The sequence below is a fragment of the Malania oleifera genome, chromosome 5, assembly GCF_029873635.1.
Source record: "Malania oleifera isolate guangnan ecotype guangnan chromosome 5, ASM2987363v1, whole genome shotgun sequence".
In the NCBI taxonomy this organism is placed as follows: Eukaryota; Viridiplantae; Streptophyta; class Magnoliopsida; order Santalales; family Ximeniaceae; genus Malania; species Malania oleifera.
The window spans coordinates 29,471,931-29,499,383 of NC_080421.1; the positions used below are offsets into that span (position 1 = coordinate 29,471,931).

At 36.3% G+C, this 27,453-nt stretch overlaps 1 protein-coding gene across 1 annotated transcript; it reads right to left on the bottom strand.

The window, feature by feature from the left end:
* On the bottom strand, positions 1 to 26,933 carry LOC131154910 (plant UBX domain-containing protein 2). The gene is made up of 3 exons (XM_058107736.1): positions 25,569 to 26,933; positions 4,873 to 5,151; positions 1 to 344 (listed from the first exon to the last, which is right to left on the bottom strand). The coding sequence occupies exons 1-3, from the start codon at positions 26,493 to 26,495 to the stop codon at positions 105 to 107; spliced, it is 1,446 nt and encodes a 481-aa protein (XP_057963719.1). The 5' UTR covers positions 26,496 to 26,933; the 3' UTR covers positions 1 to 104.
* Between the last annotated feature and the right edge of the window lie 520 nt (positions 26,934 to 27,453).

Below are 27,453 nucleotides of genomic sequence, written 5' to 3' on the forward strand. Positions count from 1 at the left end.
GACAACACAACTCAAGCACTATTGATGAAGTAAGTAAATTTTTAAATTACATGGCAAATCAAAAGTACGGCATGGCATGACCATGCAACTCGTAGAGCAACTGCTTAATCAATTACAAGTGGCTCGCTGATTTCAAGGAGTTCATTACAGAGACCCGTAAAGACAACAGAATCTGTCTCAATGGGCTTGAATTTGATAAGAGCTGAAGGAACCAAATCCTCTTCCTCTAGCGTTATGGTTCTCTCTCCAACTGCAGGAAGATGTGGGATCACACGTCGCTTGACAAGTACAGGATGCAACAACTCAAACTCCAAACCAGGTTGTTTCAGCGCTGAGCTCACAAACTGTTTTTGGGGTAGAGGATGAAAGAGAATGATTAGTATAAGCACCCATAGCTTGCATCCTCTCTCTCTCTCTCTCTCTCTCACACACACACACACACACACGTGCGTGCAGTTTGTGTCAATTAAATCAAGAGTTTATGAAACTAAATTTATCTTCATTGCAATAAAGCATGCATCGCAATTGTTTCCTGTCAGCATACCCTCCACAACACAACATTGAAATAAATAATGGCGACTGACTGGAGCTGGCACAGTGAGGAGGAGATGCAATTATAGTGCAAAAAAATATATATCTACAAAAAGGTGCATAAGAAAACCTCCTCATTCGAGATGAAAGAATCTAGTGCTGTATTTTATTTCTGTAGATAAACAATACAAGTAAACTACATGGGAGGCTTTTAAATATTCATGAAACATAATTAAAGACAGACATTTAACTATATTTGCCACTGAAAGAATCAAATTCATCTGCACAAAGATTGGGCTGGTATGGGACCTCACGAGGATGAACCCAAAAATCAACATCAACTGCAAGGTCATATGACTAGGTTGGAATGGAATGGATTTGAAGCGGTACAGAATTTAAAAAGTTGTGCAAGGAGAAGATATATAAATAGCAGAATAAATTTTATTTCATTTGTTTGTATTCCATTCTAAGCAAATAAATATATAAAAATTAGTTTTATTTTAGATGAAATAGATTAGAAATGATTATATTTGAATCTCACTGAGAAAATATCTCTTCTTACATTATTTCAACATTTTTAGTCATTTGTTTTTAAATGGCACTACCTTCGTTTTTGTAAACTGTTTGTGTGACTGTTATTGCACAAATCAAATGCAGAATAAGAGTAACAAGGAAATTAAATACATTAATCCCATAATTTTATTGATTTTATTATTCAAGCAAACCAACTAAACAAAGTGCTTTTGCCATGAATAATGAATTATAGTAAATCTCCTATATGATATGACATTGGCAATCAAGGATTATGCTTAACGAGGATCTTCTATCCGCCTAATCTGATGCAGTCATAACTCTCTATTACAGCATGACAATCTAAAAAGAAAGTAATTGAATGAAACAACAACCAAGCCTTAAATCCCACTAGTTGGGGTTGGCTACATGTATCTTTTTTCATCAATTTATTCACTCATGGGCAATTTCCTTCGACAAATTCAGGGTTATTAAATTATTACTCACTATCTCACTCCAAGCTATTTTAAGTCGACCCCTCCCCCTTCTATTGCCCCTCACAATAACTAATTCACTCTTCCTCACTGGCGCATTATGTGGCCTATGTTGTAAGTACCCAAACCATCTAAATCGTCCTTCACTTATCTTCTATAGGAGCTACACCTAACTTGCTGCAAATATGTCTATTTCTTAATTTATCTTGTAACGTTATATTACTCTTCCATCTAAGCATTCTCATCTTAACAACTTTTACATTTTTGATATGTTGTTTCTTAGTAGTTGCCCAACATTCAGATCCATATAACATATTTGGTCTTACAACGTTCCTATAAAACTTTCTTTTTAATTTTAAGGGTATTCTATTATCACAAAGCACACTCAAAGCACTTCTTCATTATATCCAACCTGCTCTTAACTCTATGCATTACATCTTCTTCAATTATGATGGTCATTCTACCAACTTCAATACAAAATAGAAAGCCACAGCTTGATTAGTAAGAAGACTAAAGACTTCAATCATGATAGACATTCTTTCAATAGCACCTGCCTAGTTGGACCCCGAATTAAAATCATCATATTCGAGACAGGATGACAAAAATCCACAAACTTTCTGATTAAAAATTTTCCAAGAATCTCAAAGAGAAAAGCAAAAAATGTCTCACTTTAGAAAGTGAAAGCAAACTGAACGTAAGTACAACTAAAATCTCAATTTAACCCCATCAAACTAGATAATCAGATATCATAAGCAACACATTTTTTTAATGGAAAAGAAACTTCATTGTGAGAAGAGGAGTACAAAGGGGAGGATGTTGCATCCTTAGAAGAAAAGACAGAAGCAAAGGAAATTAAGAAAAAAGAATAAAGACAATCAACAACAAAAATACATAATAATATCAAGCTAAGAAAACTAATCAATCCAAAAATACAAAATCCTTAAACAAATCAAATGGAAGATCCATAAAAAAGCAAGAAAACACCCATCCAAAGTAACTGCAAAGGTGAATGACAGAATGACTATTAAAAATACAAGCATTCCACTCAAAACCAAACACACCAAAGCACTGCAAAGACTGTGTAGATCCACAAATAGCTAGCATCTTTATGCCTTCCAGAGCCTCAAAACAAGGTCAAGAAGATGAAAGTCACCAGATGCCAAAATATCTGAACATTACCCAACGTTTGGATCATACCAATATTAGGAGATGAAGCCTTCGGTTGCCTTCTTGGCTTCCAATTGGGAATGGTAGTTTAACATTGAAACATTTATAGGATTGCAGATCTTTGGGCTAGCAAATGTTTCTAACTTGATAAAAAAACTGTGAAGGTAGATTTGCGCATTGCCTCACCCAAGAAGCATGTTGTGCCCGCCATCAGTATGGATTTGCCAGCTTGTGACACATGGGTAGATGGCAAGATGGTGCAGTGGTTAAAAGAGCATCCTATATTCAAGCCTTGAACCCCAAGAGGAAAAAAAAAAATTATGGAGATTGTCAACTTTTCTTCATCAACTTAAAACAAAGAAAGTGCACATCTTACCCCCAAAAAAAGAACGCAACATGCACATACAAAATCCGTTTTATTGTTCTGATCTAGAGATTTGACTATCTTGATTTTTCTTATATCTCTTACATTTTTGAAACATTACATTTAGGTTCTGTACAAATTTGCCACCAAAATTGTTTTAGTAACTATTGTGCAAACTGTTCCTTGTGAGGTACATAGGGTGAAAGTACAGTTGGATACACTAGGATTGTCTCACTCCATCAATGTTTGTGAAAATGAAGGAGAAGTTTGATAAATATTGGGGTGAATGTAATCTATTAAAGGCTATAGACGGTGTCTTGGATCCAAGGTGCAAAAAATGAGGGTAGTTGAATTTACTCATGTTTCCTGAAAATAGAGCTCAAGAGACATAGCAGAAGTCATGGGGAATATGTGCATATGCCTAATGCAATATGTGATGAGAAAAGCAATATGGCTGGTTCTTCAAGCTACCTTTAATCTCATTCAAACATGTAACACCCCTCTAAGTAACATGAAGTTCTGTCCTATTAAAGATGGCAGTAGATATCCTAGTCATTCCTAACACTACAGCCATTATTTGGCATCCATTGGTGGCACTACAATATTATGTAGTGATGATTTTATGGTTGACTGGAAATTAGAGATTTTGATAGAGCATAAAAATCATGGTTTTAAATAGTGACACCGAGTAGCATACGGTGTCAGTAATGGGTGCAGCGGCAAGCAGGAGTAGCATATGTTACATTATGGGAAGCAGGTGTAATGGCCGTGAATTTTTTTCGTGCATGCACAACCTTATGCATATTAGTCAATTTGCATGTTTTAAGCTCTTAACCCTTAGAAAGAGTTTTAGCGTATTTTGGATCCTCTAGTTTAACTAACTTGTTTGGAAAGGGCAACAAACTTACATTTGTTTTAAACCACTACAGAAAAATTATGTGCGCATGTTTCTACCTTCTCATTATTCTTATGTGTAATAAATTAATTAATAAAACAAAATACATTATAAACTCCATTACTCTATTAGATACATAAGACATATGAATAATACAAATATACAATAAATTAAACAAGTACTATATTTTATTATTAAAGTAATACAAATTTAATAAATTTAAAGCAACAAGTTATATTGTATAACTATAACCTTTGAAATATCATAAAAATTATCATTAAATAAATAAAGTAAAAACTTGAACATGAAAAAAACTAGAAAAGAAAAGAATGTTGAAGTTGAAAAATATACAACAGAAATATCAAATTACTAATATTATCAAAATAATTTTTTTTTTAACAAATTAGTGTTATCAAATTGTTAACTAATGCATCTCTTGTGAGTATTTAAAAAAATATAGTAAATTTGTATCATTATCATCCTCATTATCATATTTTCACCCTCCCTTAACATAATATATTGAGAATGATTTATAAAAGGGGAGAAAAAACAAAAGTGAGAAGAAAAAGTATGTGTGTGTGTGTGTGTGTGTGTGTGTGTATATACATATATATATTTCCATAACAGTCCTATAGCAGTTAGGTAACGACCATAGAGGCCCTTACGTTACAGTCACAGTCCATAATGGTCGATACGGCTTTGATTTACCTCCCCACCTATTTCGCAGCGTGTAAACAGTATCACAAACCCAGAAAACCACTACCTAACACCAGCGTTATGTGACGGGCGCAGCTGCTATTTATAACCATGAATTATTAATCCTTCGAAATTTCTCAACACAAACACTTGCATCAAGAACTCTGAATTTTGAAGTTCAATTGATAAAGAAAGAAGTAACTGAAAGTGCTAACCTCATAGAGAACATAAGTTGGTTCAGAAGGAGAAAAGACGCCTTGGAGCACTACTCCATCAGGAAACTGGACCCTGATAACAGTTTTTTTATACATCCTCCTTGCAGCTTTTGCCTGCTTTTCCTTATATGACTTGGGAATTAGAAGCTGGGATTCTGCAATCTTCTTTTTCCTTGCATCAGCTTCTCTTTTCAGCTCTTCGCGTGAGAGATTATAAAATGAATCGGGCAACTGAATTTTTGCAGCTACACTTTCAGGAACAGAAAAGAAGACCCGGATCTAAAATGCGCAAAGCCTAACAATATTCAGAAGCAGTTGATGGCCAGAAGAGATTGTCCATAAATGATAAGTCTGAAAAAATTATGTATAACTGAGAGCAAACAGGAAAAAAATGATGCAAAATAACCACTGTAGAAAAAAGAAATGGAATGGAATGAATGCATTTTAATTACAACCACTACAAAGAATAAGAATGCATGACAAAGTACAATGAGTTGATAACATTCACTGCAACTAAAACTGTGAGTTGCTTATTCACAATGAAACTTAATATTTTCCAGGAATAAAAATCCCAACAAAATATGGGAAATGAGTGCAATTATAGTAAGGGTAAAATTACAAGAGAGTTAATTAAGAAACAAATTCAACTATCCACGTTACTGCTAATTTAGTTATATTTTCCATATTCTCCTACTCCTCCTCTCAAAAAATAAAATATAATATAATAATCAGTAAAAGAACTGCGCCCATACTGCTTGTGAAGGTATTTTCTCCCCAGCAGGACACGTATTATTGAAATAATAATAATTGTCAGCTATACATCTGCACAACATGGAATGTTTTATGCTTCATGGAGAGAGAAAGAGAGGAGAATGAATAACATATTGCTGAAACCTGTGACTGAGATTGCCTCTCATTCTATTTACAATAAAACGATATACATGTGTTGGTGATAAATATCCCTAAAAAAATATATATTAACCCAGGCAGTCAGGCACCCACTAAAGGCTCTGTGAATAAATCAGCAAGTTTATCCACTGATTTCGCATTAGTGCCAACAAGTTTCTTTGGAAGTATACCCCAAACAGAGAGACAATCAACTTCAATATGATTTGTCCTACTAAGCTTGAAGCAATATGGGAGGTGATACATGTGGAAACCCAAGCTCCTCCAACAAATTCTTTATTTAGATCAACTATCAAGTTTTGGGTTCAACATTCAGCTGTGCAACTACCATTTGCTACACACTATTCCAAGACATCAAATTACCACGAACAAAAATGCCTACACGATGTAGATGATCTTCTATCAGATGTAAATCTAGCCTAGTTTGGCATTTGTATATCCCTGGATCAAAGTATGACCAAGGTATTAAATTTTGATTTCGACTCAAATTTCGAAGCTCCAAAAGTACAGAAGTTTCAATAGGAATTTCAATTTTAATGTTAAATTAGATTTTAATTTGAAAAAATAACAGAAATCAGCAGTAAAACATAGAATTCTTTCAAACTTTAGAAATGGTTAACAGATATAATAATGTAAGTTTTACTGTTTTAGGACTAATATATTACAAGTTAAATACATCTTTGTTGTGTATGAGGTGGAAAAGTTGAAATATAAATTATAATGTGTATCAAACATATCTATATGATAATGTGCATTAAACATATTCAGTTAATACAAATGAAATCCATAAATCATTTAATTATTATTATACAAATAATGATAATTTAGACATGAATGGTTAAATAAAATGTTATTATAAGTTCATTTTTCATATAAATTCGAAAGCACTTGTAATAATATTTTATTTCAATAAAAAGAGAGAAATTTCACTTCACTCCCAAATCTCTCATTTGAATTTTGAGGAAATTTCATTCTATAGTTAAAATTTGACAAGTTTCGCTAAAATTTTGAGATTTCGATAAATTTCAAATGATTCATTGATATTTCGACTGCAATTATGCGAGTCAACAATCAACTGCCATTTCGATTTTGAGGATGACGAAAACTGGAAATTTTGATAGAAATTTCGACAATTTCATGGAAATTTAACACCGCGAGTGTGACCATGGCAGTCCTTGACCTAGTGAACTTGTCATACCTCATCAAGATAGACATAATTGCATTCCAACCACTACTCCAGTGCAAGTCTAAGAACTAACCGACCCACGCAATGTGCAAAATCATTGTTTGGTCAAGTGTGTGATAATTTAGCTTCCCAACTGACCTCCCATACCATCCAGGATTTGGTATCAATGCACCATCACCCACAGCATGGTTTTAAATAGTGATTGCGACTGTCAAGTAATGCTGTTATGTAATGGTTTTCTGGGTTCCCAATATCATTACACACAGCGAAATCGGTGGGTAGAAAAATCACAGCCGTAGCAGCTGTCACAGACTGGGACTATTACAAAAAAGGCCACTGCAGCTGTTATATAATCGCTATAGGACTGTTATGGCAACAAAAAATTATCTTTTTTTTTTTTTTACTTTTTGTACTCTTGTTTTTTGCCCTTCCATAATTCATTCTCAATATATTATGCGAAGGGGAAAAAATTATAATGAAGATGATAATGATATAAATTTACTTTTTTATTTAAAAAAAATACTCACAAGATGCATTAATTTACAATTTGATAAAATAAGAAAATATGTTATGTTGATAATATTATTAATTTTACATTGATGTTCTACATTTTTCCACTTCAACCTTCTTTTCTTTTCTAGTTTTTGTCATGTTCAAGTTGTTGCTTTATTTATTTAATAATAAATTTAATGATTATATATTATAATTTTAAACGTTATAGTTATACAATATAACTTGTTGGTCTAAATTTATTAAATTTTTTATTACTTTAATGAATAAAATAATAGAACATGTTTTATTTATTGTATATTTGTATTATTTGTATGTCTTATGCATCTAATACATTAATGGAGTGTATAATTTTTCTGTCAACAGTGGTTTAAAACAAATGTTAATTTGTTGCCCTTGCAAAACTTATTTAGTTGAATTAAAGGATCCAAAATACACTAAAACTATTTCTAAGAAGATTAAAAACCTAAAACATGCAAATATACTAACATGCATAAGGTTGTGCGTGCTTGAAAAATATTCACTCACAGTTGTTACACCCGCTTCCTGCTATGGAACATCTGCTACTCCAGCTTCCCGCTACACCCGTTACCATTATGATACGCTACACTACCCACTACCCACTATTGCTTTATATATAGAGAAAAAGATATTCATTAGATAAAGAAAGAATGTAGAGATCTCCTCTCGACGAAATTTGGGAATCGCCAGAAAAACAAAACATTAAAAAAACAAAAAGAGAACACAGAGAATAAAATACAACAAACTCAAATCAGCACGCCCTTAGAAAGGACTTCCAATCCCACTGAACATCTGTCAAACACATCCCCTTCAAATTTCCGTTGTCCACAACACCACAAAGCAATGAAAGCCACCTTTTCCCACACCAACCAATATGGAATCTTCTTCCTTGAAAAAATACACAAGTTACTTTCCTTCGACAAGCCCCAAATTACAGCAAATAATAAAGCAATACCTTCCTCCTCCCAAACCCCGTAAAAGATATTACCAAGAACTCCTCTGCCATCTAAAACCATGATCCACAATGGATGAACGGGTTTAGACCCTAACATTCCTATTTCACTCAAGTGCTCAACAATCCAATATAAACTTTCTGTATGATAGAAAAATCCAGAAATGAAATCTTACTATTCCATTGCTCAAAAAAATATTTTAACTGACAGAAAGCTTTGGCATGAAACCTGCCTTGCAAAATAAAATTTTCAACATCTTGTATTCCCCTGCCATCATCACCTCTAATGAGAATAAAATCCACATATACTAACTGATTATTACAATAGAAAACGTCCACCCTACACATATGAAGACCAAAAGTAATTAACACTTATAAAACTACTAAATCATGCTCAGAGAAATTGTTTTAAACCATATAGAGACTTCTTCATGACAGACCAACGCAAGCTCTCTCAAGCAACAAAACCTGGGTTACTAAATTTAAACTCCCTCACAAAGATCTCAATGCAAGAAAGTATTTTTTTTAATTTTCAATTACAGCAATGGCAAATTTAAAAGTGACCATAGGAGACAAAAACTCATATATCCAATCTTAGCCATAGAGGAAAAGGTGTCTAAGTAAACTTGCCCATAAATCTAAGAATACTCTTTAGCCAAAAACACAAGCCTTCAACTCATCAGTAGAACCATCAAGGTTAACTTGCATAGTCAAAGGCCATTGGACTTATCAAAAGGAAAGTGTACCAACTCTCAAGTATTACTTTGTAACAATGCATTCTCCGTGAAACAGATCAGAGGAAGAGTGTGATTAGCAGTAGTTTCCAATAGTAATGTTGGGCTGGAAAGAATGCCATTTGTATCGATTTTTCATTTGTCAAAAGATAATTAACTTGAGTCTATTAATGACATTATTGAGCCATTAAGTATTGGAAAAGCGAACAAGGACTGCAAAAACATTCCTTCTTGTGCCAACTCTCAAGGAATCCCTAGCAGGACTCGCAATCACCATCAAACCTCTCTCATTGCCTCACAACTTTCTTCGCTGGACATCTCAGGCTTGCTTGACAGTGATAGTGGCTAGGCTCGAAGCATCTTCTATCGAAACAGCCTACTCTCTGTCAAAGGGTCGAATCAAAGCTCTTCTCTGAGTTTTCTCTCAAAGGCTCAAAGTGTTTGGGTCTTTGCTCAACGATGGGTTTCTCTCTCTCCAAACAATTCTCTCACTCTTGCACAAAATCATGGATGTGCCAACAGTAGACAATGTTAAAGTGCTCAGTGTAGATCAAAGGTAAATCCTTCGATCTGAGTTTGGAGGAGGGGGAGACCCCTTTATTGTGCATGCTCGAGAACGTTACTTAAAATAGGTGGGTTAAACTCTCAAACGATGCAGTTTTTGGGTTGTCGATGCTCGCCATCTTTCGATAGGCTAGAAAGGGGATCCAGAAGCATTCATAAGGTAAGTCTTCATTGTTGGATGGTGATTAGGTGGATAAGGGTGGATAAGTTTTTGGAGCTAGGGCTGAGAGGAAAGGGAATAACTTTTCGATGTTTATTCCTATATGTGTAAAATGGAATTAGATGGCTAAGCTTTGTGAATGAGTTCTGCGAGTTCACAAAGGAGTTTCTTCATGATCTTGAAGGAGCAAGCGTATCAAGTTCTTCAGCTCCTAGGTCGTGGAGTCAAGTGGTGTTGGAAGGGAAGTTAGGCAAAGCTTGTGTAAGTTGAATAAAATCAAAAATATTATTTTTAGGTGTGGAGGAGATTTGCGATTGAAGGAATCCGGAGTGACGGCTCCAGATAACATCGCTGCTCATCCGGAGAACATCCATAAGGTGAAAGTGCATAGGGTTTTAGTGGTCATTTTGCGAGTGTTGCAGAGGTGGCTAGTGTTGCAATTGGGGAAGATGAGGGAATGAAGGTTGGGTCGGGAAGTCTAGTTCTCATCTTGGATTTGGGCAAGATAAGTGAGAAAGGTGGGGCTTTAATAGAGCAGGCCTAATGTTTCAATAATAATGATATGGGCCTTTCTTTGGTTTACTAAAGTTAGAGATGGACGAGAGAAGAGAAGAAGAGAAAAGAAGAGGAGATGAAGAGAAAAAGATAGGAAAGAACTGAGTAGCAGTTTCCTGGAGCCTATGTACAGCTCCAGGTCTGCCCTCTTATATACTATTATCAATAATAAAATATTTCAGATAAAAATACTCCCACTAACACAACCTAATTATTAAAATAGCATATATTCTCTTCTAAGACTCCCCCTCAAGCTGAAGGTGCATAAATATAACTTACCCAGCTTGCAACAAACATTAGGCAAGGCGGGCTTAAATGAAGGCTTCGTAAAAACATCGCCTAACTGATCGACAGATTTCCCAAAGGGAGTCCTCACGACCTTCTTCAATACAACATCCCTCATAAAATGACAATAAACTTCTATACGCTGTCTTCTCATGAAACACAGGATTACTAGCAATATAAATGGTAGCGTGATTATCACAAAACACGTCTATTGGCTTCATTACCAAGAATCTCATCTCTGACAAAAGACACTTCAGCCACATAAGCTCACTCACATTATGAGTCATAGCTCAATATTTCGCTTCAACACTAGATCTTGCTACAGCAGTTTGTTTCTTGCAACGCCAAGTAACAAGATTACCTTCCACAAATGTATAGTATCTAGTAGTAGACCTTCGATCATCAACAGATGCAGCCCAATTTACATCAGAGTATCCCATAATCTCACAATTTCAATTACATTTATTTATCAAACCTTTGCAGGGAGAGCCTTTGAGATGCCACAAAAATATCCAACAAACAACATCCCAATGTAGTTGTTCAGGATTTTCAATAAACTGACTCACCATCCCCAATGCAAAAGATATATCAGGCCTCGTGACAATCAAGTAGATCAGCTCGCCAACCAACTGCCTATATCGCTGTTGTCTTTGAAGTCTGGTCCAACATCCCAAGACAACTTAAAATTGGGATCCTTAGGAATATCAACTAGTTTAGATTGCAACAAACTATTCTCTTAGCAAGTCTAACGTATATTTTCACAAGATAGATTCAACCCTTTCTTACACTATATAATCTCAATACCAAGAAAGTAACGCAGAATACCCAAGTCCTTGATTTGAAATTTTGCTTGAAGCCACTTCTTAACATTTGCAATCCCATTATGGTTGCTAACGGTGATGATGAACAACTAGAAGCATCACACCTATCTCCATTTTGCAAACAAAAACCAAATGATTAGAGTAGCAGTATATAAAGCTAAATGCAGAAACTACAACACTAAATTAGTCAAACCAAGCTTGATGAGACTTAAGTAAGACCATCAATGGCCTTTCACAACCTACATACTTTACCATCTTCCCCCTAAGCAACATGCCCAAGAGGTTGCTCCATACAAACCTCCTACAAATCTCCATACAAGAAAGCCTTCTTCACATCCAACTGATATAAGGGCCAATCAAAATTAACTACCAATAAGATAAATACACAAATAGAATTTAATTGAGCAACTGGAGAGGACTCAAAATAATCAATACCATATGGTTGGGTGTAACCCTTAGCAACTAATTGAGCCTTTAGCTATTCAATAGAGCTGTCACGAAGATATTTGATGGTGCAAACCCAACGACACCTAACCAACTCTTTACCAAGAGGAAGATCCACAAAGTCCCATGTCCCTTGAGTGGTCAAGGCATCCATTTCTACATCCATTGCATGCTTCCATAGGGTTAGCAAGTGATTCAATATGCAAGGAAGGAATAGAAGCCGAGGAAATATACAAGGAAAAGACTGCATAGGCCTAGCAAAGTGAAGAACTGAAATATAATGAGTGATAGGATAAGCAACTAAGGATTGTGGAGCACATGTTCAAGTACCTTTTTGGTGAGCAATGGGCATATCCAATTCCAATTGGGATGTATCCCCAGAACTAGAAGTCGAAATAGTGATGGGCAAAGGCGGTGCTTGCATGGTGATAGTGATGTTTGTGCTCGCTTTCTATTGTTCATAAACCTTCACTTATTTCTTTGAATGAGTAATAAATGGATTTGGAAGTGGGGCAAAAGGTTTCTCGAGAAGGGTAAGGGTAGGAATAGGAGGATCAATACAAGAGGGGAGACCATAAATCGTCGATGGAATCAAAATAGATTCATCCAAGGAGGATCCGACACTAGAAAAATAAGGTGTCCCCTAAAAAAAAGGTGACATCAACATTAACATATTTCCCACAAATGTGCGGATCATAACATCTATATCTTTTCTCAATTCGCAAGTACCCAACAAAGCATATTAAACAGTATGAGGAGAGAATTTGTCCTAACCAATATGTGGAATATGAAAAAAACATGTGCACCCAAAGACACGAGGCACAACAGAGAACATGGATGTTTCTAGGTAACCATGGAGAAGGAATTTGTCCACTTAGAACACTTAAGGGCATCCTAATGAACAGAAAGCAAGTTGTAAGAAGAGCATTGGTCCAAAAGATTTTAGGAACAACAGGACATGCATATAAAGGAGTAAAGATTGTGCTATGTCAAGTAAATGTTTATTTTCTCATTCAGCTACTCCATTCTGCTGAGGTGTTTGATGAATAATCCCTTTGGCCAAGCAAAAATATTGAAGCTCATTTTGAACAAATTCAAGTGCACTGTCAGATCAAAATAATTTGAATATCGATGCCAAACTAAGTTTTTATTTCCTGATAGAATTGAGTAAATACATTCAAAAATTTAGGCCCACCTTTTAACAAATAAATCTAGGTCATACATAAAAAATTATCTACAAAGGACACAAAATATTAATGACCGGTCAAATACTTGATTCCACATGGACCCCAAATATTTGAATGAGTAAGAAAACAATGATTTATTACAAAAATTAAATCTCGATGAAAAAGATGTGCTAATATGCTTTCCCAACTAACACGCAAAACATTTAAAACGAGAAACAGACTTGAACATAGGAAAAACTTCTTATGGTTATTGAAGGGATGGATGACCCAAATGAACATGTTGTTGATCAAGAGAAACACCATGAGTAGAAATTAAGGAATTTGTATGACAAGAATTGGACACACCATGACCACCATCAAAATAGTTCAGGCCATCATTCTCCAACCCTCCACCAATCCTCTTCTATGTCCGGAGATCTTAAATAACACAATGAGAAGGAAAGAAGGCCACAAAACAGTTATGAGACTTAGTTAATTGACTAACTAATAGTAGGTTCAAGGGAAATTAGGCACAATAACACAAGAGAAAAGGGGAATAGAAGGAATTGAGAGAATATTGCCAAAACTAGAAACTGGTGTAATCAAACCATCAGCAAGCGTAACCTTAGAGTGTAAGGTAGAGGTAGATAGTTTCCATGGGATGTAGACCTCCCAAAAGGTAATAGAGGCCTACAAAAATTTCCTTAACCGGACAGAGATGGGCCTTCGAGTGCAAAGGTGGTAGGGTTTAAGGAATCAACCAAATTAGGACTACCTGTCATATGAGAGGTGGCACTAGAATCTATAGCCCAAGGTGAGGAGGATGAAGAAGCAAGAAGCCCGTTTGTACCTAAATGGTCCATACTAGCACTAGATATAAAAGGCTAAGTTTGGAGTTGTTGAACCATGCAAAAAAAAATTTGTTGAACTCCTCTCGAGACCCGGTAGATGGTGTACTCAACTCCCCAATCGAGTGGCTAGGAGCATTTGAAGTGTCAATAGCAAAATCACATTTTGCAAGATACTTATTGGCCCAAGCTGGTTTCCTAAGGAGATCCCAACAGCAATTAATGGTAAAATTTTCCTTGCCACAATGCGTGCAAATGTGAGTGTTAGAGTTGATATGTCTTTCAGTATTATTATTACTGAGTGTGTTAGTATGTTAATTAGTGAGAGTTAGTAAGGGCATTATTGTCATTATAATGCATTTTAATTTGTATTATAAATAGAGGAAGCTTACAAGTTAGGTCATTCATTTTTAATCAAATCTTAACATGGTATCATAGCATGATCCTATCTAAACCTTATTTCCTTCAGGCGTTGCCGGAAAACACTATTCCCACAACTATTCTTAACATGGTTTGTGATTGTTCCAATTATTGATTGTCCTTGTTTTTGGTGTGGTTGCTGTTTGTGAGTGCTGTGACAGCACTATATCCATCGGTGAGTTGTCACCTTGTTCGTCATTGTGTCGGTGCTTCACATAATTTGTGCTTGTCCTGATTAGTTTTGATTGTTCTTCTTGTTTTTGGTGTAATTGCTGATTTGTGAGTGTTGGGATGGAATCTATGAATCCCAAAAATTTGTTTCCTACATTGCTGCCACAAATAACGACTCAAAAGTTGGACGGAAAGAACTATGTTCAATGGTCTAAAGATGTTCGGATTTATTAAGCAAGATTAGGGAAATCTCACCACTTGCTCCAACTAGAGTCTTCTAATGAGACGAGAAAAGGCATGTGGGTTCAAGAAGATGCCTTGATTGTTTCCCTCCTATGGAATTCGATGGAGCCACAAATGGCATGGATGTGTATGCATCGAAATACATGCAAGGAGATTTGGGATTATGTCAAACTTATTTACTCCAGTAACATTACTAGTATGTATGATTTATCCTAGGAGCACTTCCAGTTACAACAATGAGATAGGAGCATTGCAAATTATTTTGGAGAGATAAAGCATATTCATGAGGAGCTTAACGTCATACAACCTATAACTGCCAACGTTTGTGAGATGCAAAAACAAAGAGAGCAAATGATAGTTCTTCGTGTTCTAGCAGGCTTAAGACCTGAGTTTGAGGCAGTTCGATCCCAGATACTCAGTAGTATCGAGCTACCATCATTTGCAAATGTTTATTCTCATGTCCTTCGTGTTTTAGCACACACTCTCCTATTCTTGCATCTGGCTCTAAGAGGACAGCCTTTGCTAACCAAAGTGATTCTAGTTCTCTACCAAACAACTGCAAAAGTTATCGCGTAGTTCGAGTAGTTGTAGCGGTAAAGATAGACGAGGCAGATGTACTCAAAGCAAGTGCACTCATTGTGGACGGAATAATCAAAGTGTTGAGCAATGTTGGGATCTTCATGACAGACCTTCACATGTTGTCAATGCAGCCACCACTGAATTCACACCTTTGGGGGCAGCCAAAGTGATTCTAGTTCTCTACCAAACAACTGCAAAAGTTATCGCGTAGTTCGAGTAGTCGTAGTGGTAAAGACAGACTAGGCAAATGTACTCAAAGCAAGTGCACTCATTGTGGACGGAATAATCAAAGTATTGAGCAGTGTTGGGATCTTCGTGACAGACCTTCACATGTTGTCAATGCAGCCACCACTGACTTCACACCTTTGGGGGCAGCCAATGCATCCACCATCAACTCCTCACCTTTGGGGTCGAGTGGGGGCGCAACATACTCTCTCTATGTAAGAGGGTATTCCAAGTTCTAGCAGTATCAAGCATCACAACAAGCTTCTCTTCCCATTGCATCTCTTGCCCAATCAAGTAGGCACACAATATGCCAGTCATCCAGTACTTCTCGTCCTAGTCCTTGGGTCATAGACTCCGTTGCCACTGATCATATCACAGGTATACCTAACTTTTTCTCCACTCTTCAATATCCTGCAAATTTACCTTGTGTTACTCTTGCTAATGGATCTACTGCTGCAATCAAGGGAATTGGGACTGTAAATCTCACTTCTTCTATTTCTCTTCCTTCGGTTTTATATATACCTAACTTTTTCTCCACTCTTCAATATCCTGCAAATTTACCTTGTGTTACTCTTGCTAATGGATCCACTGCTGCAATCAAGGGAATTGGGACTGTAAATCTCACTTCTTCTATTTCTCTTCCTTCGGTTTTATATATTCCCAAATTTCCTTTCAATCTTCTGTCCATTAGCAAAATTACTAAATCCATTAATTGTTTAGAAACATTCTACCCTCATTTGTGGTTATTCAGGATTTGAAGACAAGGAAGACAATTGGTGGAGGGCGTGAAGCTAGTGGACTCTATCACATCGAGCCGCTATCTCCTTCTATTGCCAGCACTATTGCTGCCACACCTTTCCAAATTCATTGTTGCTTGGGTCATCCTTCATTGGAAAAGTTAAAATGTTTTGTTCCTAGTGTGAGTTCTGTGTCTAGTCTCGATTGTGAGTCTTGTCGGTTGGGGAAACACCATTGTGTTTCTTTCGCTTCCCAGGTCAATAAATGGGCTGCAAGCCATTTTATGTTAGTTCATTATAGATGTATGGGGGGTCCCTAGAAGGGTCGTGTCCAAGTTGGGTTTCCAGTACGTTATAACCTTTGTGGATGATTATTCAATAATGACTTGGTTATATTTAATAAAAGATTGGTTTGAGTCATTTCATGTATTTTGTGCCTTTTGTTCTGAAATAAAGACTCAATTTAGTTTGCTAGTTTGAATACTTCGAAGTGATAATGCTAAAGAGTTTTTCAGTGCACAATTCACTACGCATATGACTCTATTTGGTATTGTTCATCAATCATCTTGTGCCCACACTCCTCAACAAAATGGGGTTGCAGAGCGGAAAATAAGAAATCTTCTTGAAATCACTCGCACTTTATTAAATGCATGCACCTAAAGTGTTTTGGAGTGATGTTGTACTTACTGCTTGTTATCTGATCAACAGAATGTCATCCTTTGCTCTTAGTGATAAAATTTCCTACTCCATTCTCTTTCCTAATTCACCTTTATTTTCTCTTCCTCCTCGTATATTTGGGTGTGTGTCCTTTGTTCATCAACTAACTCCTGGAGTGGATAAGTTAGATCCTCGTGCTATAAAATGTGTCTTTCTGAGCTACTCGTATACTCAAAAGGGATATCATTGTTATAGTCCCATGTTGCATCACTTCTTTGTTTCTGCCGATGTTACCTTCTTTGAGTCTACACCTTACTACACCCAGTCACTAAGTGCTTCTCAGCTCAATGACTCTCTTCCCTTGCCTAATCTTCTAGATTCTATGTTGCTGTCCTTGCCCAACCAGCCATCTGAGTCTCCATGTAGTTCGAGTCCTCATTGCCTTGATCATCCTAATTTGCAGGTGTATTCACAATGGAGGCACCAAGGAATAGAGTCCCCACTAGCTTCTACAACCACGCCTTTGGTTTCCCCGTCTGATGATCATACTTCCCATGATGTTAATCCTTTTATTGCCGTTCGGAAAGGTTAACACACATACACTCAACACCCCATTTCCAACTATGTTTCTTATGACTCCTTATCACCTTCCTATTATTGTTTTGTCACTGCTCTATCACCTACTACCCTTCGTAAATCTGTTTCGAAAGCCTTAGCCCATTTAGGGTGGAGGGATGCTATGTTTGAAGAGATGAATGCTTTACATGACAATGGTACGTGGGACTTGGTACCTCTTCCTCCTAATAAGTCTGTGGTTAGTTGTCTCTAGGTTTATACAGTAAAAGTCACCCCTGATGGTTCTGTGGCTCGTCTAAAGGCTCACCTTGTTGCTAAGGGATACACTCGGGTGTATGGTCTAGATTATTCTGATACTTTTTCCCCAATTGCCAAACTTACATCAGTATGTCTGTTCATCTCCTTGGCTACTACTTGTCACTAGCCGTTACATTAGTTAGATGTAAAAAATGCCTTCTTGCATGGTAACCTTGAGGAGGTTTATATGAAGCAACCACTTGGAATTGTTGCGTAGGGGGAGTCAGGCTTAGTGTGTCGGCTCAAGAAGGCTTTATATGGTTTAAAACAGTCTCCTAGAGCATGATTTGGTTGTTTCAGTGCTGTTAGTACTTGAGTCTGGTCTTCGACAATGTGCTGTGGATCATTCCATGTTTTATCGTCATATTTCATCAGGTAGGATCCTTCTTGTTGTTCATGTGGATGATATTGTTATTACAGGTGATGATGATAAAGGTATTCAAAGTTTCAAACTTTTTCTACAGACTAAGTTTCAAACCAAATATTTGGGACCGTTGAAATACTTCTTAGGTATGGAAGTATCGAGATCTCGTATCGAAACTGTTGTGTCACAAAGGAAGTACATTCTTGATCTGTTAGATGAAACTGACTTGTTGGAATCTAAACCGGTGGATACATCCAATCGCAAGTTAATGTCAGATATAGGTGATTTGCTAGCTAAAACAGGACAATACCAGGGACTGAAAGTTGAATTATCTCACAGTTACTCGACCGAATATATCTTTTGCAACAAGTGTTGTGAATCAATTTCTAGATTCTCCAAGGACAAGTCATTGGGATGAAGTAATTCGCATCTTGAGATATCTCAAAGGTGCACCTAAGAGAGGTCTTTTATATCGTGATCAAGGTCACACTTATATCCATGGATATACAGATGCAGATTAGGCTAAATTGCTTTACGACGGAGATCCACCACTAGTAGTATCTTCATTGGTGGTAATTTGGTTTCTTAAAAAAGTAAGAAACAAACAATGGTGGCAAGATCAAGTGCTAAATCAGAATATAGAGCTATGACTCACACTACCTATGAACTTGTGTAGTTGAAGAACATGTTGGAAGAATTGGGTTTTTCGCATTCTCAACCTATGAAATTGATTTGTGATAATCAAGCTACTCCTCATATTGCCTCCAACCCAGTCTTTCATGAGCAAACGAAGCACATTGAAGTTGATTGCCACTTTGTTCGAGAGAAACTTGTGCAGAAGCTCATTACAACCCTTGATGTGAAGTTGGACATGCAGCTTGCTGATTTGTTTACCAAAGCATTGGGGAGTGCTCATGTTAGATTCATTTGTAACAAGCTAGGAGCTTATGACATTTATGCTCCAGCTTGAGGGGGGGTGTTAGAGGTTATATGTCTTTTAGTATTATTATTGAGTGTGTTAGTATGTTAATTAGTGAGAGTTAGTAAGGCTATTATCGTCATTAGAATGTATTTAAATTTGTATTATAAATAGAGGGACAGACCTATCTTCAAGTTAGGTCATTCATTTTTAATCAAATCTTAACAGTGAAATTGCCAGGACAAACTCCTCATTGTATTACACAACTGCTGCCACAACCACAATTCAAACCTTGTCCTTGTCCTCCAAAACTTTCCCCACTACAATTAGTGGTAGTGTCCATGGCTGACTAATTGCAGGAAGGAGCTTGAGTAGTCAAGCAGCACACACTCACACAAAGAGCACTTTCAGGAATTCAAAAAAAATCAGAACTTACAACACATCAAACTCTCCAAAATCAGGAGAATCAAGAACTTCAATAGGCAGCCGTAACTACAGAACTAAGTTTACTATATCCTAGGAGGAATTACTTTACCACCAAGAACAGGGCAGGCGACAACAAAGTACTGCAGGCATTTAATAAACAACCCGGCAGCAGTTCCAGGCATAACAGCTGGCAGCAACAGGAAACAAATGCAGAGAAGAACAGGAAACAAATATTTGAACACCAATCGAAACCAAAAAGCAATCAGTACAAGATTGCGGGCAATGAATCACGAATACACAACATCAAAACAGCATCATCAACAAACCACAAACAGAGTGACAGAGAAACAGAAGCAGCAGCATACAAGAAACAGATTATAACTGAGTTCACATCAGCAAATCACCATGAAAACACACAGCTTCTGGCCAAGGATGCTGCACAACCTAACCCAGAGGGATGGCGTTTTTAAACGACTCTCAAACTAACCAGAAAATCAGATTTGAGAACTGATTATTGGAGGACAAGGATAAGAAAATGAATCAAAACCAATACAGATTAATCAGATTTGAAGGAGTTCAAATGCTCTGATACCATGTTGTAAAGTTAGAGATGAAGGAGAGAAGAAGAAAAGGAGAGAAGAGAAGAGGAGAAGAAGAGAAAAAGAGAGGAAAGAACTGAGCAGCAGTTTCTGGAGTCTATGTACAGCTCCAGGTCTGCCCTCTTATATATTATTATTAATAATTAAGTCTTTAGGACAAAATACGCCCATTAACACAACCTAATTATTAAAATAACATGTTCTCTTCTAAAAGTTTCAAGAGAGGGTTCTCCTCAACAGGGGATTACTCAGTTGGGTCTTGCCTCTAAGAAGGCCCATTGCAAGGTTATGGACAACCAGGCTCTTCCAATGTCTGACCCCATCCTTCAACAGGTCCACTTCCCTAGCCAAAATCAGAAGCCAAATAAGGGGGAGGCGGGTACTGAGACAGTAGTTAACAAAATCCAAATCCCCTCATCAGTTCTTTAAGACAAACATAGAGTGGGTCAACATTTAGTGTGTAATCAGGACTATTGTAGCTTGGTTTCAAAAACATTTGGGAAGAAAATGATGATAATAACAAAAGCGTCAGATCGATTGTTGATTTTGGTTTTGCAGAGGGGTTACAGGCTGGAATATCCGGCAGTAAAAGGGGGGAAAAAAAGTTGGTTTGGGTACAAAACCTGATGTTTCCGGTTTTAATTATGAAAAATCTAAAAGCTCTAAGGTGTACACTCGTCGAAAGGCTGCTTTGATGGGTAAGGAAATGAGGAAATTATATGAAGCAAAGAGAAAGCAATCCAGTGAGACAAGGCCAAAGAGTTTAAGGGGAGATTCTGCTGGTGAGTTCAGTATCATGAATGATGCACCTGCTAAGATGAAGGATATAGGAAGTACTGGAATTAGCAAAGTGATGCAGGGCTAGCACCAAGGTTCTGCCGCCATTGAGAAATTAGAAGAGGAAAGGGAAGGGAGGAGAGAGGAGATACTAGGGGGAACTCACATTCACTTCAATTCAAATTCATCAACAACTAACTTATAACATGGCTTTGACACACTTTATAAGAAAGCCTAAACACATAAAATTACACATATACCCCTAAAACTACAAGAATTACAAAAAACCCATACTTTACATAAATATTCCAAAAAACCCCAAATACACATAATCCTATACTAATTAATACTAAAAACAAATCATAAACTACTAACTTAACCCCACAATTCCTTAACCCAACTATTCTGAATTATTTTCCAGCTAGGATCTTCCCAAGGTCTTTCTCCTGCATCACAAAGGAAAGGAGGTTAAGAAATGGGGAAATTTTTTAGATCACATAAGTGAGTTTGATTGTAATGGGGATTTTTTGGTGGATGAGATTTGGGAACAATATGGATATGTTTTTTATTCCTGTGATGATCTCGGGGACCTATCATATGTTCATCCACCCCTGTTGGAAGGATTGGAGGGGGTTTCTATTATTGAAAATAATGCGTTGGATAAGAAAATGCAATGCAATGATGGAATTTTACCTACACGAGTGGAGGTGATTTCTTGGAAAGATTTAGAAGCATAAGAGATAATCGATAAATTGGATTTAAAAACATTTGACGCTGAAGGAACAGAAGTGCGCTTTGTTGGGGGCAAGTACAAAGCGAAGAAGGGTCAAAGGGAGCTAGCAAATTTAAAGTGCTCGGCTAAATATGGTGGAAAGGCATTGAAATGGGGTTTTCTTGGTCAATTGTTCTTTTTACTTATTGTTTTTTTTTTTTTTTACTTTTTTTATTATTTTTTGTTTTTGCTGTTTTTATTTTTTCGGGTGGACTTCTTGTCCTCTTAGATTGTTACTTCTCTCTCTCAATTTAATATACCTTCTTTTATTATGGGGCATAGCCTCAAAAACAAACATAGGAAAAGTAAATGAACATAGTAAGGAGGCAAAAGCATAATATGGACATGACAAAATGATCATAGGAAACAAAATGTCATATGGGATGACAACTAAAAGTGCTACCTTTGCAGCTGGCAATTGAAATATCTAATTCATTAGGAAATGGAATACTGGATTGAGTCCCCAACACCACTTCCTTTTTCTTTTTTTGCTTAAGTACAATTTTTTTTTTAATTCATTTTATTTTTTTACCTTTTGCCAAATATTTGACGCATTCATCAAATTATCGGATTGACTTAGAATTTAAGTCACTTCTATTTATGTATAATTATAAATATTTTTTTTATAGAAAGGATGGACAATTAGGAGAGAAGACATCTCCTTAAAGAAATATAGGAATCCCCAAAAAATAAAATAAAATAAAATAAAATAAAATGCAGCAAACTAAAATCAACACACCCTTAGAAGGGACTTCCAATCCCACTAAACATTTATCAAGCACATCCCCTTAAAATTTCCATTGCCCACACACCACAAAAAAGCCATAAAAAACACCTATTTCCACACCAACCAATATGGAATCTTCTTCCCTAAAAAAATACACAAGTTACCTTCCTTCCACAATCCTTATAACACTTAAAATAAAGCATTCCTTCCTCCTCCCAAACCCCACAAAAGATGTTACCAAGAACTCCTTCATTGTTCTAGAACAAACCCAGCTTTGTCCAAAATAATTGTATAACTTATTTCAAACCTTCAATGCAAAATCGCAATGCAAGAAAAGATGAGAAACAAATTCTAAACAATCAAAACAAAGCATACATATATTAGGGGAGAGAGCCTTTACAGGTCTCCTCATCTATAGCAAGTCATTAGTATTTACCCTATTAAGCACAACCAACCAAAGAAACACTTTGATTTTATGGGGGATTTTGACCTTCCAAATTACTTTGTAGAGTGGAAAGGAGTCATTGGAACCAACCAAGAAATCAAAGAAAGATTTACAAGAAAAAACACCTGGAGAATCCAATAGCCAAGATTGACTATCATCCTCGGAAGATACCCTACAATTGTTCAACATAACCAACAAAGATGATAATTCAATAGTTTCCCTATCATTCAAGGCACTCCTAAAATGAAATCCCAAAGAAGGTAAAGGACCGCCCGAATCTACAATAAAAGAAGAAATGGGATCATTTTGCCCTAAACTCCAAAAAAAAAACCGAGGAAAAGAGGTGTTCAGAAAAACATTCCCCAACCAAAGATCTTTCAAAAATGAATGTTACAACCCTTGCCCATCACAAATTTGGTATGGGGAATAAAGAGGTTATTAACAAACAAGAATTGTTTATGATACAAATAATAATAGTAGATATATTACCAATTTAGATTTTTCTAAGCAGAGTAAGAGAATTTAACATTAGCACACACAGAGTGAATTCAATGTAAGAATATCGCCAAAAGATACATTTGATCACACAAAGATGTAACATATCAACACCCAAACCAAGTTGATGTCCAAAGGAACAAATGTAAGTCTGCCCAAAGGCAACAAGATGGATTCATGAGGGAAGAGAATGGAATTGGCAGTTTCTCATCAAGAGTTGAAGAATGCATCCTTTTGACAAGATAACATACTACATGAATCACATCACTCCAAAAGGTTTTTGGAGCATTCAAATAGCCCATGTTTTTTTTTCCTTGGTTTTTATGACTTTGGTTTGCCTTAGAAGCATTTGATCACATAAGGATGCAATTTATCAACACCAGAAGCAAGATGACATACAATTGTACAAAGGAATCTTGCCCAAATATATGTGGACAAATAGTGATTCGAGAAGAACGCGGAGTTAGGAGATTTCCAGTCGAGAATTAAAGAAAGTATCCTTTTGATAAGACAACATACTATAATAATCACATAACTCCAAAAAGTTTTTAGAACATTCATAAAACCCGCAGGTTTTGTTTTTGGTTTTTATGCCTTTGGTTTCCCTTCGCCTCAGTGGAGGGAACGGGTCGCCAGCTCTAGCCCATGTGCATGGGATAAGCAATACCAATGCCCCTGCTCCCGAGTCTATCATCTCACTAAATTTTGTTGCACCAAACATGGCATAAGAGTGCGTGCTTAGCTAAGCCTAGCAACTAGGTATGTGATTTGATTTAATTGATGCTAATGAAATTATGGACTTATAATTTCTTCTATAGTTCATTCATGTTCATTAAAAGGTCAAAGATTAATGTTAGAGGTTGAGGATGAAGATGGATATCTAATGCATTGATGCATTTGATGGTAATGACAATGATGTTTTTAAAATTTTAATGATGGGTTTGATGATAATCTCAATAATATCAATGAAGCAAATTGTGGCTTCGGTGATGGCATTAAGCTAGCTAGATAGTTTGGATTTTGTTACTGATTTTTTTTTATTTTTTAGTTGTTCATGTTGTGTATGATTGGTTTGTGTTAAAAAATGTGCTTTTTGTTTCACATGTATTCCCTTTTCATTATTAGTTCGTTAGATTGAGTTCAGAGTGCAACGAGTTGAACGCTTGATGTCTTTTCTATAATAGGGCTCCCCCACGTGAGATATTTGTGATTTTCATATTTTTTAACACTTCTAGCCTAGTTTTTTAGGTTTATAAATGCATTTTGTATATTGTTTTATATGGTTAGAAGAATTTTACAGTCCTATGATCAAATCCTGCTAACTACTGCAGTGATTCTATGTAGGATCCCTATTTTAACAAACTTGACTCTACAGTACCACAGATTCAAAAACCAGACCAGATCAATTACTCCCTTTCATGAAGCAATGGATCACCTGAAAAGGTTTACTTCTACATTTTGTGCCCCATTACTCATCCAATTCACAACATATGGGAACTTAGTCTCAAAACAAATTATGACAAAAAATCTCATTTCTCATTTATGAAATAAAACTTTCTTCAGTCAACAGAATAACCATAGTTGGTCAAAAGTTGTTTTAACTCCCTAGCAACACTGTTGGAAGAGATTATAATTCCTTATTAGAAAGAAGAATAGTGCATTAAATGGATGAACAAGAGAACCCACAAGCAAGTTGAACACCAAACCAAGCATCAATGATGCTTATATCTTGTTGTTGTTGCTGTTGTTGAAGAACACTTATGAACACACAGACAGCTACTCTTTTGCTGTGTGAAATCACTTACAAGCATTGCTGTCTTGTAAGATCCAAGCACTAAAGATCCCCACAACATAAAACTGTTAAAGAAAAATTTCCAGTCATTTTTCATCCTTAATTTAAAGTGTTATCGCATGCAATTTGCAGAAAATGAAACTCCCAGTCCAAGGCAGAAAATAAGTTCAGAAACTTGGACGAGATAGAAAATAAATTCCAAAACATTGAAGAGATTAATAAAGCATTATTAGGACAAAGTAAAAGTGTCACCATAATGAAAATGGGGTGATAAGAAACAAAGAACCACCACACACAACATATACAAAATTGACAAGATATACCTGCCTGTCGACCTTCTTTGGCTCAATTGGCTCATCTAACTCAGCCGGGGCAGCAGGAGTTAAATTCTCCTCTTTAGGCGGTTCCAGGAATGATATTGCCTTCTTAATTAGAAGAATTCGTCCCTCCGTAGGAACTTCCAGCACTGCCCACATCTCCCCATCTTCCTCTCGAAGTTCAAAACCGACACACTCCAGCAACTCAACACCTCCCACAACCTCACCAATGGCCTCCCGGATCTTTGGGTTGCTCATTCGAACCCTGCGAAACTTTGCATTTTCTGGTTCCCTAACTATATTCCGCAGCAATCTAAGAACAACCTCAACTGTACCCTCCGGTGGCTTGCCAGAAAGAAAAGCACCAACGAGGGACTCCAGCTCCCTCTGAGACTCCACCCCGCAGTCATCACCGAGCAACGCAGATACGTCATCAACGTCACCATTCTGGACCGTCCTATGACTATCTACACAACTCTCGACATGAATTGATACCTCTTCTTCAGACCCATACGATCGACCACAAACAGGGCATTCGAACACATTTAGGGAATACCCATTTCCAGATCTTTTCCCAGAAGTTATTAATGAATCAAATGGATCAAACCCATTTGACTGTTTGAAATTTGAGTCTGAATTACTCCGATTATTTGACGTGCTCTTCACTTGGTGATCAGAATTCGGTGTGCTCTGAGGCGATGGTTTAGTTTTTGCCGGAGCAAGCGAACAAGGTCTCGGCTCTGAATTTGAATCAACAGCTCGTGTCGGCCGAGCGAGGATTGGGTTGGTAGGTCCCGAAGAAGAGGAACCCAAGACTCTACCTTGGCCCTTGAACTTACCAGAAGAAGAAGATGACGATGACGACGAAGAGAAGGGTTTGTTGACTTTCTTCATGAAACCCTTGACCTTGTCCTTTACGTCATCCATGTCCATGAACAATGAAACCAATTGAAACTAATATGCAAAAATAAAGAATGCGAATTGGCGCCTGATCAGCTGAAGCGAAAAGCTCAATCACTTTATGTTAAAAAAAAAAAAATTTCTTTTTTCAAAGAGAGAAAAGCTCAATCACTTTTTTCCCTTTTGGTTCACAAATTTCTATGCAAATAAAATGGCGTTTTCAGATCAAGAGAAGTGGAGAACACGAAAGAACGAAGCAGAAGTAGAAAACAAGAAGGAAGGAGTTCCCGGAAAGAAAATAGAACCTCGGAAGCCGGAAGGAAAAGAAACAAATGCCAAGACTTCGGAGGCAGGGACAGCAATTGGACCTTTGCGGCTCGGACTCGTTGCGATTGACTTCCAGCTTGGCAGGGTTAGAGTCCAAGGGTATAGAAGTAATTATGATATTTTAAAAGACTTTGCTCCTTAGTCTCCTCTCTCGTTTTGCCCTAAATTTCAATTGTAATCGGGAAAACTGAAAATTAAGGGTTTGTTTGGAATAATGATCAAAAATTAGAGAAACAAAAATTTGGCATGAAAATAAAAAATTATAAACTAATAACTTATTTGGTTTTAATTAAAAAAATGCACAGTTTCATCTTTAAATCAAAATATTTATAAAAATATTATTAAAATAATAAAATTACAAATAATATACATTAAAAATTATTATAATAAAAATAAAATTTATTATAATTTTTTTACTTAATTGTTCTACTTTCAAATTTTACTTTAAAATAAAAATTTTATTGGATATGATAATTAAAAAATAGTAAAATTATTTTGTAATTAGCTTTATTTTTATTTTTTTTGAAATTTATGCATATATTTTTTAATTATATTTAAATTCATATTTTTTGACATCTTTTAAGGACTCCTAAATTCTAACAGAGAATCCATTAAGTACTTGCTTTAAAATTTTGGACTAGAGTGTCAGCTACTTTTCAGAAAA